The following is a 13,994-nucleotide window of genomic DNA, read 5'->3' as shown; positions in this document are numbered from 1 at the left end:
GACAACATTTGTACACACATTGCCAAACTAATGCATAAAGTGGTTAAAAAAAGAGGAAAAAATACATAAAAAGTGCTAACAGTAAATACAATTATAGGGTACAGGATTGTTAACAATATGGCCAATGACCAGGCACTGGTGCTGATCTGGTGCCCCAACTGTATTAGCCAGTGCCCTGCAGAGAACAAGGGGTTCTGCAGGTTTCTATGAATGCTTTTATTCTACCCCACTGTGAATGCTGGAGGATGCAGGTTATAAATCTCACTAAATTAAAATTTTTTTTATAAAATAAGTAGATTGGAGCAGAGTAGAGCGCTCTGCTCCCTAATATAGCTCCTCCCCTTCTGTCATTTTCCAGGGGCTGATGTGGAGGAGAAAAAAAAGGTGTCATGCTAAGAACTGTCAGAAAAAAAGCCCTGAGAATATTGAAAAACTAAAGGCAAGATGGCTTCACCTTTTGAGGACAGCTCGATCTAATCGTGGTTTTACCCTACATTGCGATGCTTGTCAGATTCCTGTGAATCCATGAATTCCACTACACATCTTGCCACTGCCTAGTAATGAGGAGGACACAATAAGAGAGGGAGGGGATGTCTGTCTTTTGTTTCTTGCATTCTACTTGCCTTTGCACCTCTGAATAAAAGGGGCATGCATCTTGCCAGGCCCATTATTAAAACTCCTTCTCCAAGTTTACTCCACTGTTATCAATCTGAAGGCCACATGGGGTCCTAATGAGGACCCTCATAGCAGGACCCCAGCTTATGATCATCATGCTGAGCACATTTAAATAGAAGGAACTTTAAATACAAATATCTTCTCAGGAATAAAGAGAAAATCTGAAATTAAAAGGGGCGGGTCTGAATAATTTTTACTATCTGATTTTTGCTATCTGACTTAGCTGTAATAGCTTTTTCTTGTTTGCAGTACACTTTAAAGAGAATCGTATTTATTGCTGTTCTTGATTATAGATTCCTGCAGATTTCATCAGGCTACTAAGACATTAGACAACTAAGGGTTGTATGGATAAATTTAAGAAAATTTGGCTTAATTGGCTTACATTTTTCAAACTGGATCTGCTTACTTAATGGAAGATTGGACTGAGAGCAGCATGCTATACTTGGTTGGGGATATGGAGAATGCATCTTTAATATATCTGTCTATGATAATGATGACTCCTTGTATTATTATCTTTAGTTTGATTTTTTTTTGTTCTGTATGTTTCAATGTGTGTTTAAAAATTCAACAAATGTGTTAAAAATGGTTTTCAGTAGACTTCATGATGGCTCCAAGGGGTCCAAATTAGCATCCCTGTTTGATTACCACCATATCTATACGCCGGCTGCTAAGTCCTGATCAGGTCTGCTCAGAAGGGAGAACATTCCTACTAGGATTCAGAGAAGGGAATGTAGGCTTCGGCTGATACTCAAAGCTGGTCCTATACTTATTGTAGGCAGCCAGAATTGCACTGGCAAAGAAATGGAAAACTCCAATTGGCCCCACAATTGAGCAGTGTTTACTCAAAGTCTGGGAGATACAAATATTAGAAAAAAATAACTGCATCCCTCACCAATAGATATACAAAATATATAGTTATCCAGATCCCTTTTGTTGGGACAGAGGAAATAATCTATGAATCTGAGTCAGGAAATCGGAACCTATAGCTAGGACATGGTAGTGAAGAGAACTTACCAACCCAATCAACAAACAAGCTCCAGAAAGCACCATGCTGTGAGCTAAGTGATTTAATATAATCTGAGATTTCTCAAATTTTATTATAACTATACATGATCAATTGTTAGCATGTCTAAGCATTGGGAGGATACATAAATGTTTTGTTATGAGAAGGTTATGTTCCTGATATGTTAAAAAAAAGGTACTTGTGTGGCCAGTCTTAAAGAAAAATGCTATACCTGTTGAGTTTTACAGCTACAGGCCTATCTCCAATCTATCAACATTGAGTAAGATATTAGTAAAGAATGTCCTGACACAGTTAATCAATTTTATTGAGAAGAATTTTGTGCTTGACTCGCATCAGTGTGGTTTCAGTATGCATCATGAAACATTGTTGGTTTAGGCAGTAGGCGCTCTTAAAACTGAGCTTGATAAGTGCAAGGCAGTGTTTGTGGGCATACTGGATGCACCTTCTGCATTCAATAAACTAAATCCTCTGATTCTTCTCAACAAATTGATAGAAATGAGTATAGGAAGTGTTGCTCTCAAATGATTCAGTTCTTTCCTCACTGCTCGATCTTTTCAAGTAAAATTAGAGAACATTTTATCAGCAAGTAAAACATGTTCCTTTGGTGTTCCCCCAAGGCTTAGCCTTGTCAGCCATTTTGTTTCACTTCTGGGCAGATTATTAGCCAGTCAGAAAATATATCATAAATTTTAGGCTGTTGACATTCAGCTTATTGCCTTATATTGTAGAAGATTGGATGTTCAATAAAGTTAACTAAAACATAAATATTATGGGTAAGACCAATGACTTGCAGGAACTGTCCATCAATGGAAGGACTTTTGCTTTGTTATCTGAAGCGTTCAATCTGGTTGTGATTTTAGCTGATAACTCAGTTTTAGAGCACAGATTAAATCCATCCTAAACGCGGAGCCATTTCTAAGGAGAAATTACTACTTATCTGATAATTTCCTTTCCTTTAACAAAGGGTAGGTCAATTCTAACAAGTGGGTTATGCATCTCTGCCAGCATATGAAGATAGAGCAAAAGCTGATGTCACAGCTATATAGTCCCGCCCCAACATCAGCCTGCTAATATTCTCTGGAAAAGCCAAACTGTGGATAAAGCTGATTAAACCTGAACATTATTAGCAACAGGCAACTATTCATGTTTCTCAACTAACAGAAACACTGAGCTCAGCCAAAAGAAGGAACATATCTAACAAACTAAGGGCTAGAGAAGCCACTTACCAGTTATCAACAAAGGGCAGGCATCATACTCTACATCACTGTTATGATTTTGATGAATTTGTGAACCCCGGGCCGAGGTGAGAGATGTCTCCGCTCACAGGGAGGAGCCCCGTGGACCTCACCATCGGTGGCGTGGTCTCAGCGATGTAGGACACAGCTGTGAGAGAGACTTTATTAAGGAGAAAAGATAGTACATAACCCGAGGAGCAGGAAATGTAATAAACACAGTCTTTGAGCAAATACAGTAGTCAGGATGATGATGTAGATACGAAGGTCCGGTAGTGGCCCGCAGCACGGGGTACCCCCGGGGATTCCTGCAGGCTGATGTAAATACCTCTGAGTGCAGATCCGGTAGTGGCTCGCAGTGCGGGGTATGCCGATTGACGGTGCAGGGAAGTAAGAGGTGAGCATGAGAGGTTGCAGCCTTCTGCGACCGATGGGCGCAACAGTACCCCCCTTCTTAGGACCCCTCCCCGGGTGTTTCGGCTTCCTGGGGTGAGCCAGATGGAATTGCCTTATTAGTTCTTTGTCCAAAATATTACTTGCGGGTTCCCAGCTGTTTTCCTCCGAAACCTTCCCAGGAAATTAGATATTCCTATCGTTTCCCATGTCTCTGCACATCTAAGATGTCATCTACCTGGTAGGTTATGTCTTCCTCCGCAGCGAGGGGCTGTGGCTCAGGTGTCTTCTTAGAAAACTTGGACAAGACGAGTGGTTTCAGCAGGGAGATGTGGAAGGCATTGAGGATCTTTAGTGATGATGGTAACTGCAAGCTGTATGTGACTGGACCCAGGCGACGTAGTATAAAAAATATACCGAGGTGCAAATTGAACTGAAGGTAATTTGCGACAAATGAAACGGGTACTTAACCATACCTTATCTCTGGGCATGAACTAGAAATGTTACCAATAAGCTAAAAAGTGTCAATTGGGGAGCAGTTCCTTAGCTAGAGGTATGGTTCTGCATTCCCATAGTTACTTATTTGTGTTGCCAAGGTTGCAAGGTTGTATTTGTTGGGGGATGGCCAGTGTCTGGTATCAAATGTAAACAAACAAGTGATATAATAATACAATCAAGTTCTAGTCAGAATAAGCAAAAGCATGTAATGCAAATACATATTTTAAAATTTGCCAATCCTTTTGTATTTTAGGAAAGGGGCCCTGGCATTTTAGGATATGCATACTTTAAATTCTCCTGGTGTCTGTCTATATATTTGGGTGAGGGGGCAGTAACTGGTGAGAGGGGAAGTGACTGGTGTGAATGTATGGGGTGACAGATGGGAGAGAGACTGGTTGGGGTAATGACTGGTGAGATAGAGGCAGCCTGGTGTGTGTGTGGGGCAGACTAGTGAGAGGGGGAGTGACTAGGGTGATTGTATGGGGTGACAGATGGGAGAGAGAATGGTTGGTGAGTAGTGAGAGAAAGGCATCCAGGTGTGTGGGGATGACTGGTGAGGGGGGAGTGTCTAGGGTGACTGTATGGGATGATGGGGAAGAGAAATTGCGTGGGGTGGTTATTGGTGAGAGAGAGGCAGCCTGTTGTGTATGGAGTGGGATTGGTAAGAGGGGAAGTGACTGGGGTGACTATATGGGGTGACATGTGGGACAGATAGCCTAGTGTGTGTGTTGTGTGTGGAGGCGTGACTGGGTTAATTGTATGGGGTGACAAGTCACCCCCACACACACCAGGTTGCATCTCTCTCTCTAGTCACCACCCCAACTAGTTTCTCTCCCACCTGTCACCCATACATTCACCCAAGTCACTTCCCCTCTCACCAGTCACCCCCCCACCCAAACACACAGACTCATACCAGGGGAATTCAAAGTATGCATATCCCAAAATGCCATGTCCCCTTTCCTAAAATACAAAGGAATTGGCAAATTGAAAATATGCATTTGCATTACTTGCATTTGCTGAATAGAACTTGATGCTATTATTTTATCACTTGTTGTTTTTAACTTATTGGTAACATTTTTAGTTAGTGCATGCTAACTTTGAAATTAGGGACTAGTTAGTACTAACTCCGAAATTAGGGAAACCTGAAACACCTCCCAAACCATTTTAAAAATGAAATCAAATAGATAACGACCCAAAACAAAAACAACAAGAAAAAAAATCAGTGCACATCCCTAGCAGATACGCCTCCTTCAGATCTAGAGACGTGAGGTACTCCCCTGCTTCAACCACCATTATGACAGAGCCCACCATTTCCAGTCTGAAATGTGTAATTCATAGATGCTGGTTGACGTACTTGAGATCCAGTATGGGCCAAAATGAACCTCCCTTTTTGGACATGACAAAATAAATGGAATATTGGCCCACATTTCGCTGCAAATTGGGAATGGGGATCACCGCTTTCAGAATCAACAGCCTTTGTAATGTCGCTTCCACTTCTGCCCTCTCCTGAGGCATGGAAATATGAAGAAATTCTAGAGCATAGCCCTTCTGAACCACTTTGAGAACGCATTGATCTGAAGTAATCTGGGCCCAGCTGCGATAAAACTGGGATTGATGACCACCTATCTCCCACACCACCAGATGAGCCCGCAAACCTTCACTGGGAAGACTGAACGGCTCCGTCTCTGGAGCCCGTATCCTTTCAAGGACCTCGGGGGGGGGGGGAGTTGAAAGGACTGAAATCTGCGGACAGGAACGGTTCCTTGGGAAGTACCTCCCCCATAAGGCCAAAAGCGCCAGTAGTCTCAAGAGCAGCCCCCACCCGAGAAGTCTGGGAAACTGGATTTTTATCCTCCAGCAAACTTGGGTCCTGGGTCTTTCCCCATTTACTTGCCATTTTTTCCAATTCACTTCCCAACAAGAGCAAACTTTTGAAAGGCAGCTCAGTCAGATTGGACTTTGAAATAGTATCTGCGGACCAGTTGCACAGCCCCAGCTGTCGCCTGGCTGCAATAACTGAAGCAGCTCCTCTGGCGGCTGTGCGTACCAAGTCACATCCTGTATCAGCCAAGAAGGTGGCCCCCAGTTTTACCATGGGACCTAGATTGGACTGAATGCCACCTGCTGCAAGGTAGCCTGAGCTACCAAGGTGCAACAAGAAGCAATTTGCAAGTTCATTGTCACCTCCTCATAGGCTTGCTTCAGGATAGTCTCAATCCTTCTATCCTGAGCATCATTTAGAGCTGCAGCTCCCTCTACCGGGATGATGGTACATATCATGACAGAACACACCAAGGCATCCACCTTAGGGAAATGCAACTGCTCTCTGGCCTGCGGATCCAAGGGGTATAGACCCACTAAGACGCGTCCTTCTTTAAAGGACGCTTCTGGCGCATTCCATTCCAGATCAATCAACTCCTGGATCGCATCCAAGAGGGAAAAGAAACAAGAAACCTTGCACAGGGTAATCATACTAGGGCCTTTTTTCTGTGTCCCCAAGGAGTCAGGCCCAGCCACTACAAGGATCTTCAGGGTCTGAGATATCAGACCCGGCAACTCATCTCTCTGAAAGAAACACAGAAGAGTTCTATATGGCTCTAAATGTGGGGGAATATCCCCTTACCTACCAGGAGAGCTCCCACCATCATCAGCGGTATCAAACTGATCCACCTGCATTCGAGCTCTGTCAGACTGCACTGCACTACGGCGCTTGCCCATGGAGATAGGCAGAGGAGCACTTGGAGCGCCTGGACCTACCTTAGTAGGACCTGCCACTTCAGCAAACTGTCCCTGTAAAAATGTCTGCAATCCCTGGAAAAATTCCACTCAGGAAAAGGAGGTCAGGTCCATTCCAGGCCCCCTAAGCCCAGACCTGACATCCTGCATACCAGTGTCCCCTGAGGACTCGACCCACAGACCAAGAGAAGGAGACACCTCTATGGTGTATCCCTCGGCCCCACTCCCCTCAGACCGAGGAGATGGACCATCGTCAGCAAAATCGGAAGGAGGCAAATCTCCCCGAGCATCCAGGCAGTGCTGACACAAGCTTAAAGAAAGCTCCGGCTGAATGGCTCTAATGAGGCAGGCAGCATAGATAGGCGCTTAGGTTTCTTTGTCGTGGGCGCTATGCTATAAGCGCACAGTCCAATGATGGCTTGCACCTAGCATTCCTGATCAAACAAGCGCGCCTAATATGTATGCACAACAAATGTGCGCACAAGCCCATGTACCTAGACTGCTCTTCTTACTGGATGCCCATACTGAATGCCCAGGACCGAAGCCTGAACTGGGCGCACAAAATGTGCGTGCAGAAGGAAGAATGCCCAATTGCATGCACAAACAAGAATGGGTGCATACTTGGATGCGCAAGCGTGCGCTGACTGAAGCAAAAAAGCGTGCAAAAGTACCCCACAGTCTACTGCGTGCTCAAAATGGGAGAAGCCTGGAAGCAGGGCCTAGCCAAATGGCTGCTTAACCTGTCATGCCTGCATTCTCTCCTCACCTCACACAACTCCCCAGAGATGTGAGCGGGACAGCTGAATGCTAAGGAAATAGACCCTTCTCCTGCTGTCTTCCTGTCGCTGACTCTTTTTTTTTAAAGTCAAAAAACTTTCTCCTGAGCTCAGCCCTCCCTGGCTGAGATCAGGAACGGGTCCTGGCTTCGGGGGAAGAGGGCTAAATCCTTCATTGCCAAGCCTCTCTCGGCCTGCAACCACTAATGGAATTTATGTCCATGCCAGTCAAGGCTACCAGACTGAAGCACTCTACTAGGAGAGGGACTACACAGTATCGCCTCAGGAGGCAAGTGGTGCTACATAGACATCTCCTTTCCAACTTCTTTATTTTCTTCTTTTTTTTTTTTTACTCACAGGCAATTCTCTGAAGGGAAATGCATGTCCACCATCTGCTGAAGACGGAGAATACTGGCCAGCTGATGTCGGGGCGGGACTATATAGCCGTGACATCAACTTTTGCTCTGTCTCCATCTGCTGGCAGAGGAGCAAAACCTACTCATTGGGAATGAGCTACCCGAATGCTTAGGAGTGATTTTAGATGATAAACTTCGTTTTAGAGCCCAGATTCAATCCATTCTAAAGGCAGAGCCTTGTATAAACCATGATTAGTACCACATTCCTACAGACCTCAGACAGGAGCCCTGCCTCCCAACTTTTAGGAAAAAACTTAAGACTTGGTTATTCAAGCAAGCTTTTCCGGACACAACCCATTGACACAATCCAATGACTCCTAAAACACCACGCCTCTTGTATATAACATTTATTTTGTATACCATACTTAAATTGTATTTTGTTTAACTATTTCTATTCTCTCCTATTTCTTCCTCTCCAAGTTCGGCTACCCTTGTTAAATGTAACTGTACCTTCGGTCACCACAGTTCTAGTTTTTATGTATATAATGCACCCCTGTTTTATGTAAACCAGCAAGATATGTTTTCATGATTGCCGGTATATAAAAATTCTAAATAAATAAATAAAAAATACTATTTAAGTCCACATAATTTTAGGTCCATAGCCCAGCTCTCATTCTATCTGTCCTAAAAAAAATACCTAAAGGCATTAGAATTGGTTCAAAATGTAACTGCACGCTAGATATTGGGCCAGAGCGGAAATGTATACACAAAATACGTAAGGGTAAAACAGGTATTACATTCCCAAATAACACATAATATATCTGTGCACTAATTTGATTGTTTATTACAAAATATTAAAATTCAATAAACATTATATTCCCAAAATAGGCAGCCAGTGCATTATATTCCAAAAATATTTTTGGAATATAATGTTTTATTGAATTTTAATATTTTGTAATAAACAATCGAATTAGTACACAGGTATATTATGTTATCCAGAGTGGAAATGACCATATTACATCCAGTCTCATTTCACTGCACTGGCTGCCTATTGCAGCAGGATGTAACATTTACATTTTAATAATGGCTTTAAGGCCATTACATTTTATGTTTCTGGTTGGGAACTGCGTTCAACTAATAAACGTTGGTTAGTGATTCCCTCTGTTAAACATTTGAGTCTTCAAGATCCCCATTCCCCGAGCCTTTTCTGTAGAAGCCCAATGTTATGGAATAATTTGATGTTATACATATTGATATTGTACTCCACCTTGTACAAAATATTTGAAAAATGCAGAATAAAAGTTATCAAATAAAATAAATAAACCTATGTAATAAGAACTAGAAGTACAGACACAGAGAGAGATGAATAAGGTGCTGGACAGAACTGCACCACTCTGTAAATGTACTACGTATGTAAAGAAAGACACTGTAAACTTTGTGTGCCTTCTTAAAGAAACATGAAAGGCAAATAAAGTCAAAACAAAAGGTTTGCTTGGAAGGGAAAGTCAGAGATGGACTGAACAGTGAGCAGTGTCTGACTGGAGCTGACAAAAGGAGATCAGCTTTGCATGGGAGAAATAAACCACACAACACAAGAAGTCCGATCTGAATAGGCTGTATTTGAGTCCCATCACTACAGTCCATGGCTTATTCAGAGGGCATAATATGCAATCACAAGAAACTCAATGCTTCCCAAATCATGTGCCCTATAGTGTGGCCTGGTACATACACCAACTCAAACAGACATCATGCATGTACTGCTGTTCAGCCATCATTTTTACATTATTGCTTTAAGTGAAAAACTGAAGTGCTATTGAAAGCAATCTGCGTGGAAAGTTAGCCCTGGCAGAGCAGAGGTGCTGTTAGGGATAATGGAGGGTCATTAAGGTTGGGTGGGGGTAGCTCAGGACGGAAACCGCAATAGGTTTTTCGATTCTGAATTGAGGGCCACTGGTGGGGAGGGGGTGGGTTCAGTACCAGACTAGCACCAAGCTCTGCAGCTCAGGACTGAGGTGCACTAGCAAGAACTATTTTGGTTTCCCAGTACTAGAAGAGCAGGTAGACTGTTAGAGCATTAATTGAAGTGCACTAGAGTAGCTGTGAGATGGTATCTGATTTGGAAGAGCAGGGGTGCATCAGGCCAAGACTGAGGTGCATTGGCACAGCTGTTTATAGGAAGTCTGCACATTGCCTTCCCATACTGGTTTTGGCTGTATTTATTTATTTATATTCCACTTTTCAGGTACTTCAAAGTAGATTACATTCAGGTACTGTAGATATTTCCCTATCTCAGAGGGCTCACAATCTAACAGGTGGATTCACTAAAGTGTGGTACTGCTTTTCTGTGAGTTCTTCACTGCCACTCCCATTGTTTCTAATGGGACGTATTCACTAATAATGCACGTGGTAGCTCACTTAGGTGTGGATTTTCTAACACCGCAGGGATTTGTGAATCTCGCGGTAATGGGGGGCCGAAACGGGGGGACGGTCCTGCGAAAGCCGGCAGCAATCGCACCACTGTGGTGTTATCACTGCCGGCTTTCGCACCCAATAGCGCCACTGTGAAAGGTGGCGCTATTGGGCTCGCTAGTGGCGGCGATAACGTGGCCTACCTTATCGCCGCCAGCGAAGTCGTCACGGAGTCCGCCCCGACTCCTCCCCTTCTGGTGCGGACTCCGCCCTGACTCCGGCCCTAGTAAGCTATCGCTCGCGAAAAGGGACTTTTCGCAAGCGATCCCGTTAGAAAATGACCCCCGTAGTGAATCTGCCTATAAGTCTGTACCTGAGGTAATAGAGGGTAAAGTGACTTGCCCAAAGTCACAAGGAGCGGCAGTGGGATTTGTACCCTAGCTCATAGCCCACTGATCTAACCATCAGACTGATACTCCAAATTTCCGTGCAGGTCAGTGGACTAACACGGCAACTACACTGCTCTGTCATACTCAGAAAGCACTGTTGATTCCAGTAGAATATTACAAAGGAAATCTCATTTATTAAACAATTCTACATTACTGCCAGTGTTGTCAGTCTCTTGTATTCATAAGTACTAACTTTTACCCATACACTCCAAATTATATTAGGGTGATCAGCACATCTGTCTTTATTTCAAGGCTTAATTTTTGGAATTTCTGATTAATGTTACTCATCAATGATTATTGCACAGTAATAGCAATTAGCTCAGAATCAATAAAAATTCTCTCTGCTATCCAGTGGATCCCATTGGCCATGACTTAATAGGACCAGAAAGCTGGACATTATTGGCCCCCACCTAGGCTAAACTGAATCTTCAAACCACAGTCTTCAGGAAGTCCAGCAGACCATGATGCCATTCATCTGGGTTGTCAAGGTAACAGGCATGCCCTGCCCCTTTCATCACCATCACCTTGTGATTGGCCAGGTTCTTCAGGTTGTTCAGAGATATCTCACCCAGCTGCTCATCCTGGTCTCCATACACGATCAGCGTTGGTGTCTGGGATGAAAAGAGATTGGATGCACAGATTAGACATCTCTCACTTTCGTGTTAACCATTAGGAGGCTGTTTCCAGACAACGGACATGTGTTCAGATTTAGCTTTGCCCTAGCAAGTTCCTGGCTCCTGTCCATCACCTCCCATAAAAGGTGGAGCATCCCTTATTGTCAGAGGCCTCAATAAACAACCATATGAAATCCCAACACAATATTAAGAAACAAGCCGTTGTGCCCGTTAAAACGGGCAAGGTTTTCCTGTCCCACCAGGGCCATATATATCTTTGAGCTCTGACCAACGTGCTCTCTCGCCTGCGCATGCCCGGCCCGTCCGTCTGAGCCGCTCTCTACTGCGCATTCGTGGCACGTCGGTCAGAGCTCTCTTATAGGTATGATATATTGTAAAGGTTGTACAATGTCATATTTTAACACTTTGCACCCATGGTATCAACAGGGCTAATGTGCTAGCAGGCCACACTGAAACATGCTTATTTGAAATGGTTTAAGAGCACTGAGGGATATTCCAGTGACATCATTAGCCATAAAACAGGAGCACACTTCCAGAGCTATCATTATTTAATAAATACTGTTAACAAAAAGGGGCTCCAAGACAACCTGGCAGAGCATTTAAGATGTTCATTTAAATAAGCCCCAATATCTGAAGTCAGTCTGATGGTGCAGAAGATCAGGTATGGGTCCTGCAGCTCAGTGGAGATGAAAGTACTGCCTCTTCCCCTCCATAAAATGAGAAAAATGATCCTGGTGATCCAAGGGGAAACAGTGACTGCCTTCTAATGAGGTAATCAGCACACTTATACACACTTTAATGAGAGCAGGCAGAGCCAATGTTATTCTCAGCACTGGCAGGGACTGCTGCAATTATCCATGCTCAAGGCTTTTTCCTGCCCTGTACATAGAACATCCTCTCCTTGTGTGTGATAACACTACACAACAGAACTTGTCAGTGCAGAATGGTGGCCGATGTGTTTGCACATGGGATGACAGTGTACTTAATGTACGGTCAGGACATCTGTGAAGAGAAACACTGTTACGAGATCTCCAGAAAAATGCGCTGCATGCTACCACGGCACAAAGTCATTGTTTTGGAATACAAGAACTCCCATTCACGGCTAGTTATTGCAGTGGGCCACAGAATCCATGAGATACACACTGCACCAATTCTTAAATGCAGGAGTATTACTCTCAAAGCAATTCACGCAATGGGTCCCAGCTGCTGTGTCCCTAATACACAACAGCCCTTCCTGCATAAGGCTGGATTAGACAACTATCCCTGCACTTACATGTAGGATTCTCTCATGTGCAACATACTAGATGCTGTTAATTGGCTGCTCTTATTTGCAATCAGATGAATGACTGGTTGTTATCTTTAATGTAGTTTTCCACGCCCTCCCCTCCAGCAATGAAAAATGGCATCTTTTGCCTTCCGTACTTTTATGCCGGCGTACTGCACTGGGGTGAACTTTTCGGTACAGATGGGTGCCACAGGCACGTAGGCTTTCACCAGCTCCGTGTGCTGGAAGAGGAACGGAAGTGAGTATGAGCCACTGAGGGAGGGGCTGATCACCACAGTCGGGCCCAGCTCTAAGGCCGTGAAAACGCGCTGCAGGAAGCTCGCTGGAGCCAGCTGTCCAAACGGGACTGGAGGCTTCGCTTGCTGAGATCTCCCCAGTCCTGGGAAAAAAAAGACACACAATCTGTTGTCAGCACAGCCCCAGAGTTTCCTGCATGTAGGTATCTGCATAATGTGAGCCTGATTAATGAAGGAATTCCTCCCATTTTATGTTCATGACTCAACTTTTGTAAATCAGGCCCTGCCTTCATTTAATATTTTATTGTTTCATTTAAAAAATGTACAGCCCGCACACATCTTGTAGCATTTTTGGTAGGGTACATCACAAACATGCACATTAAAAAACAATATAAAACAAGCAAGACTAATGCCTAAACATACATGGTAAACCTACATGTGTATAATATGTAAATACAACGCTGCTTCATAATATCACAGCCAGTCGTAAGAAATCCAGTTTCATACAATATCTGTTAGATTACCATCCTAAACATCTAATCCGAACGCCTGTTTAAGCAAGTAAGTTTTAAATGCTTTTTAAAAAAAGCAATTGTCTGTAATGGCCCTGACAAAGAGTTTCAGTGTATTGGACCAGCAACTGATAAAGCTTGGCTGTGGATTTCATGAAAGTGAGCCAGTCGCGGAGAGCGGACCTCTGAAAACTTTTGTGGTCCAGATCTAAGGGCACATGATGGATTATAAATGTGCGGTATTGCGTCGATCTACGAGACCAATCAGAATACACAAGTTCTAATATTTGCTGGTCTCCAACAGGGAGAGTTCAAAAGCATAGGTCTCAGAATACCTTCAGATTGCACTTGTTAACTTGGCTCAGACCACTTAAGATCTCAGAGGTCAAGCAGGGTGTGAATGAGAAACCTCCAAAGTTTACAGAAGGCAATGATGAGGATTCAGTAGGGTGAATGCCCCTCCCTTGAGTCAATACTGAACCAATGTCCATCATGGTGTCAGGGGATCACTTTCTTCTAAGCCAGTCCTGGCCCAATGCCTTAATACAGTGCTAGGGGAGTTGCTCTTTCCTTTGATCTAACACTGAACCATTACTCAAGTATAGTGTTGGTGGGCAGTCTTCCTCTGAGCTAATAATTCCATAACAGGGTAATTACTATTTGTGTCCTATTTGTATGTCTAAAACATAGAAACATAATGGCAGAAAAAGACCATATGGCCCATCCAGTCTGCCCATCTGTCCAATTAATTTAGCATTATAATTCTCATCACTTTCTT

General features: G+C 43.6%; 1 protein-coding gene across 2 annotated transcripts in view; it reads right to left on the bottom strand.

Moving 5' to 3' along the window:
- Nucleotides 1-9,289: 9,289 nt before the first annotated feature.
- LOC115090426 (protein ABHD14B-like) overlaps nucleotides 9,290-13,994 on the bottom strand; it is a 31,883-nt gene continuing 27,178 nt past the window's right edge. For both annotated transcript variants that reach the window (XM_029599513.1, XM_029599512.1), the window contains exons 3-4: nucleotides 12,606-12,847; nucleotides 9,290-11,159 (exon numbers count right to left, since the gene is read on the bottom strand). In XM_029599513.1, coding sequence (XP_029455373.1) covers nucleotides 10,977-11,159; nucleotides 12,606-12,847 — 425 coding nt within the window. In that variant the 3' untranslated portion in view covers nucleotides 9,290-10,976. The remainder of the gene's footprint in view (nucleotides 11,160-12,605; nucleotides 12,848-13,994) is intronic.

This window comes from Rhinatrema bivittatum, chromosome 4, assembly GCF_901001135.1.
Source record: "Rhinatrema bivittatum chromosome 4, aRhiBiv1.1, whole genome shotgun sequence".
Taxonomy (NCBI): Eukaryota; Metazoa; Chordata; class Amphibia; order Gymnophiona; family Rhinatrematidae; genus Rhinatrema; species Rhinatrema bivittatum.
The sequence above is the reverse complement of the archived record's forward strand: the minus strand, read 5'-3'. Positions and strand labels throughout refer to the sequence as shown.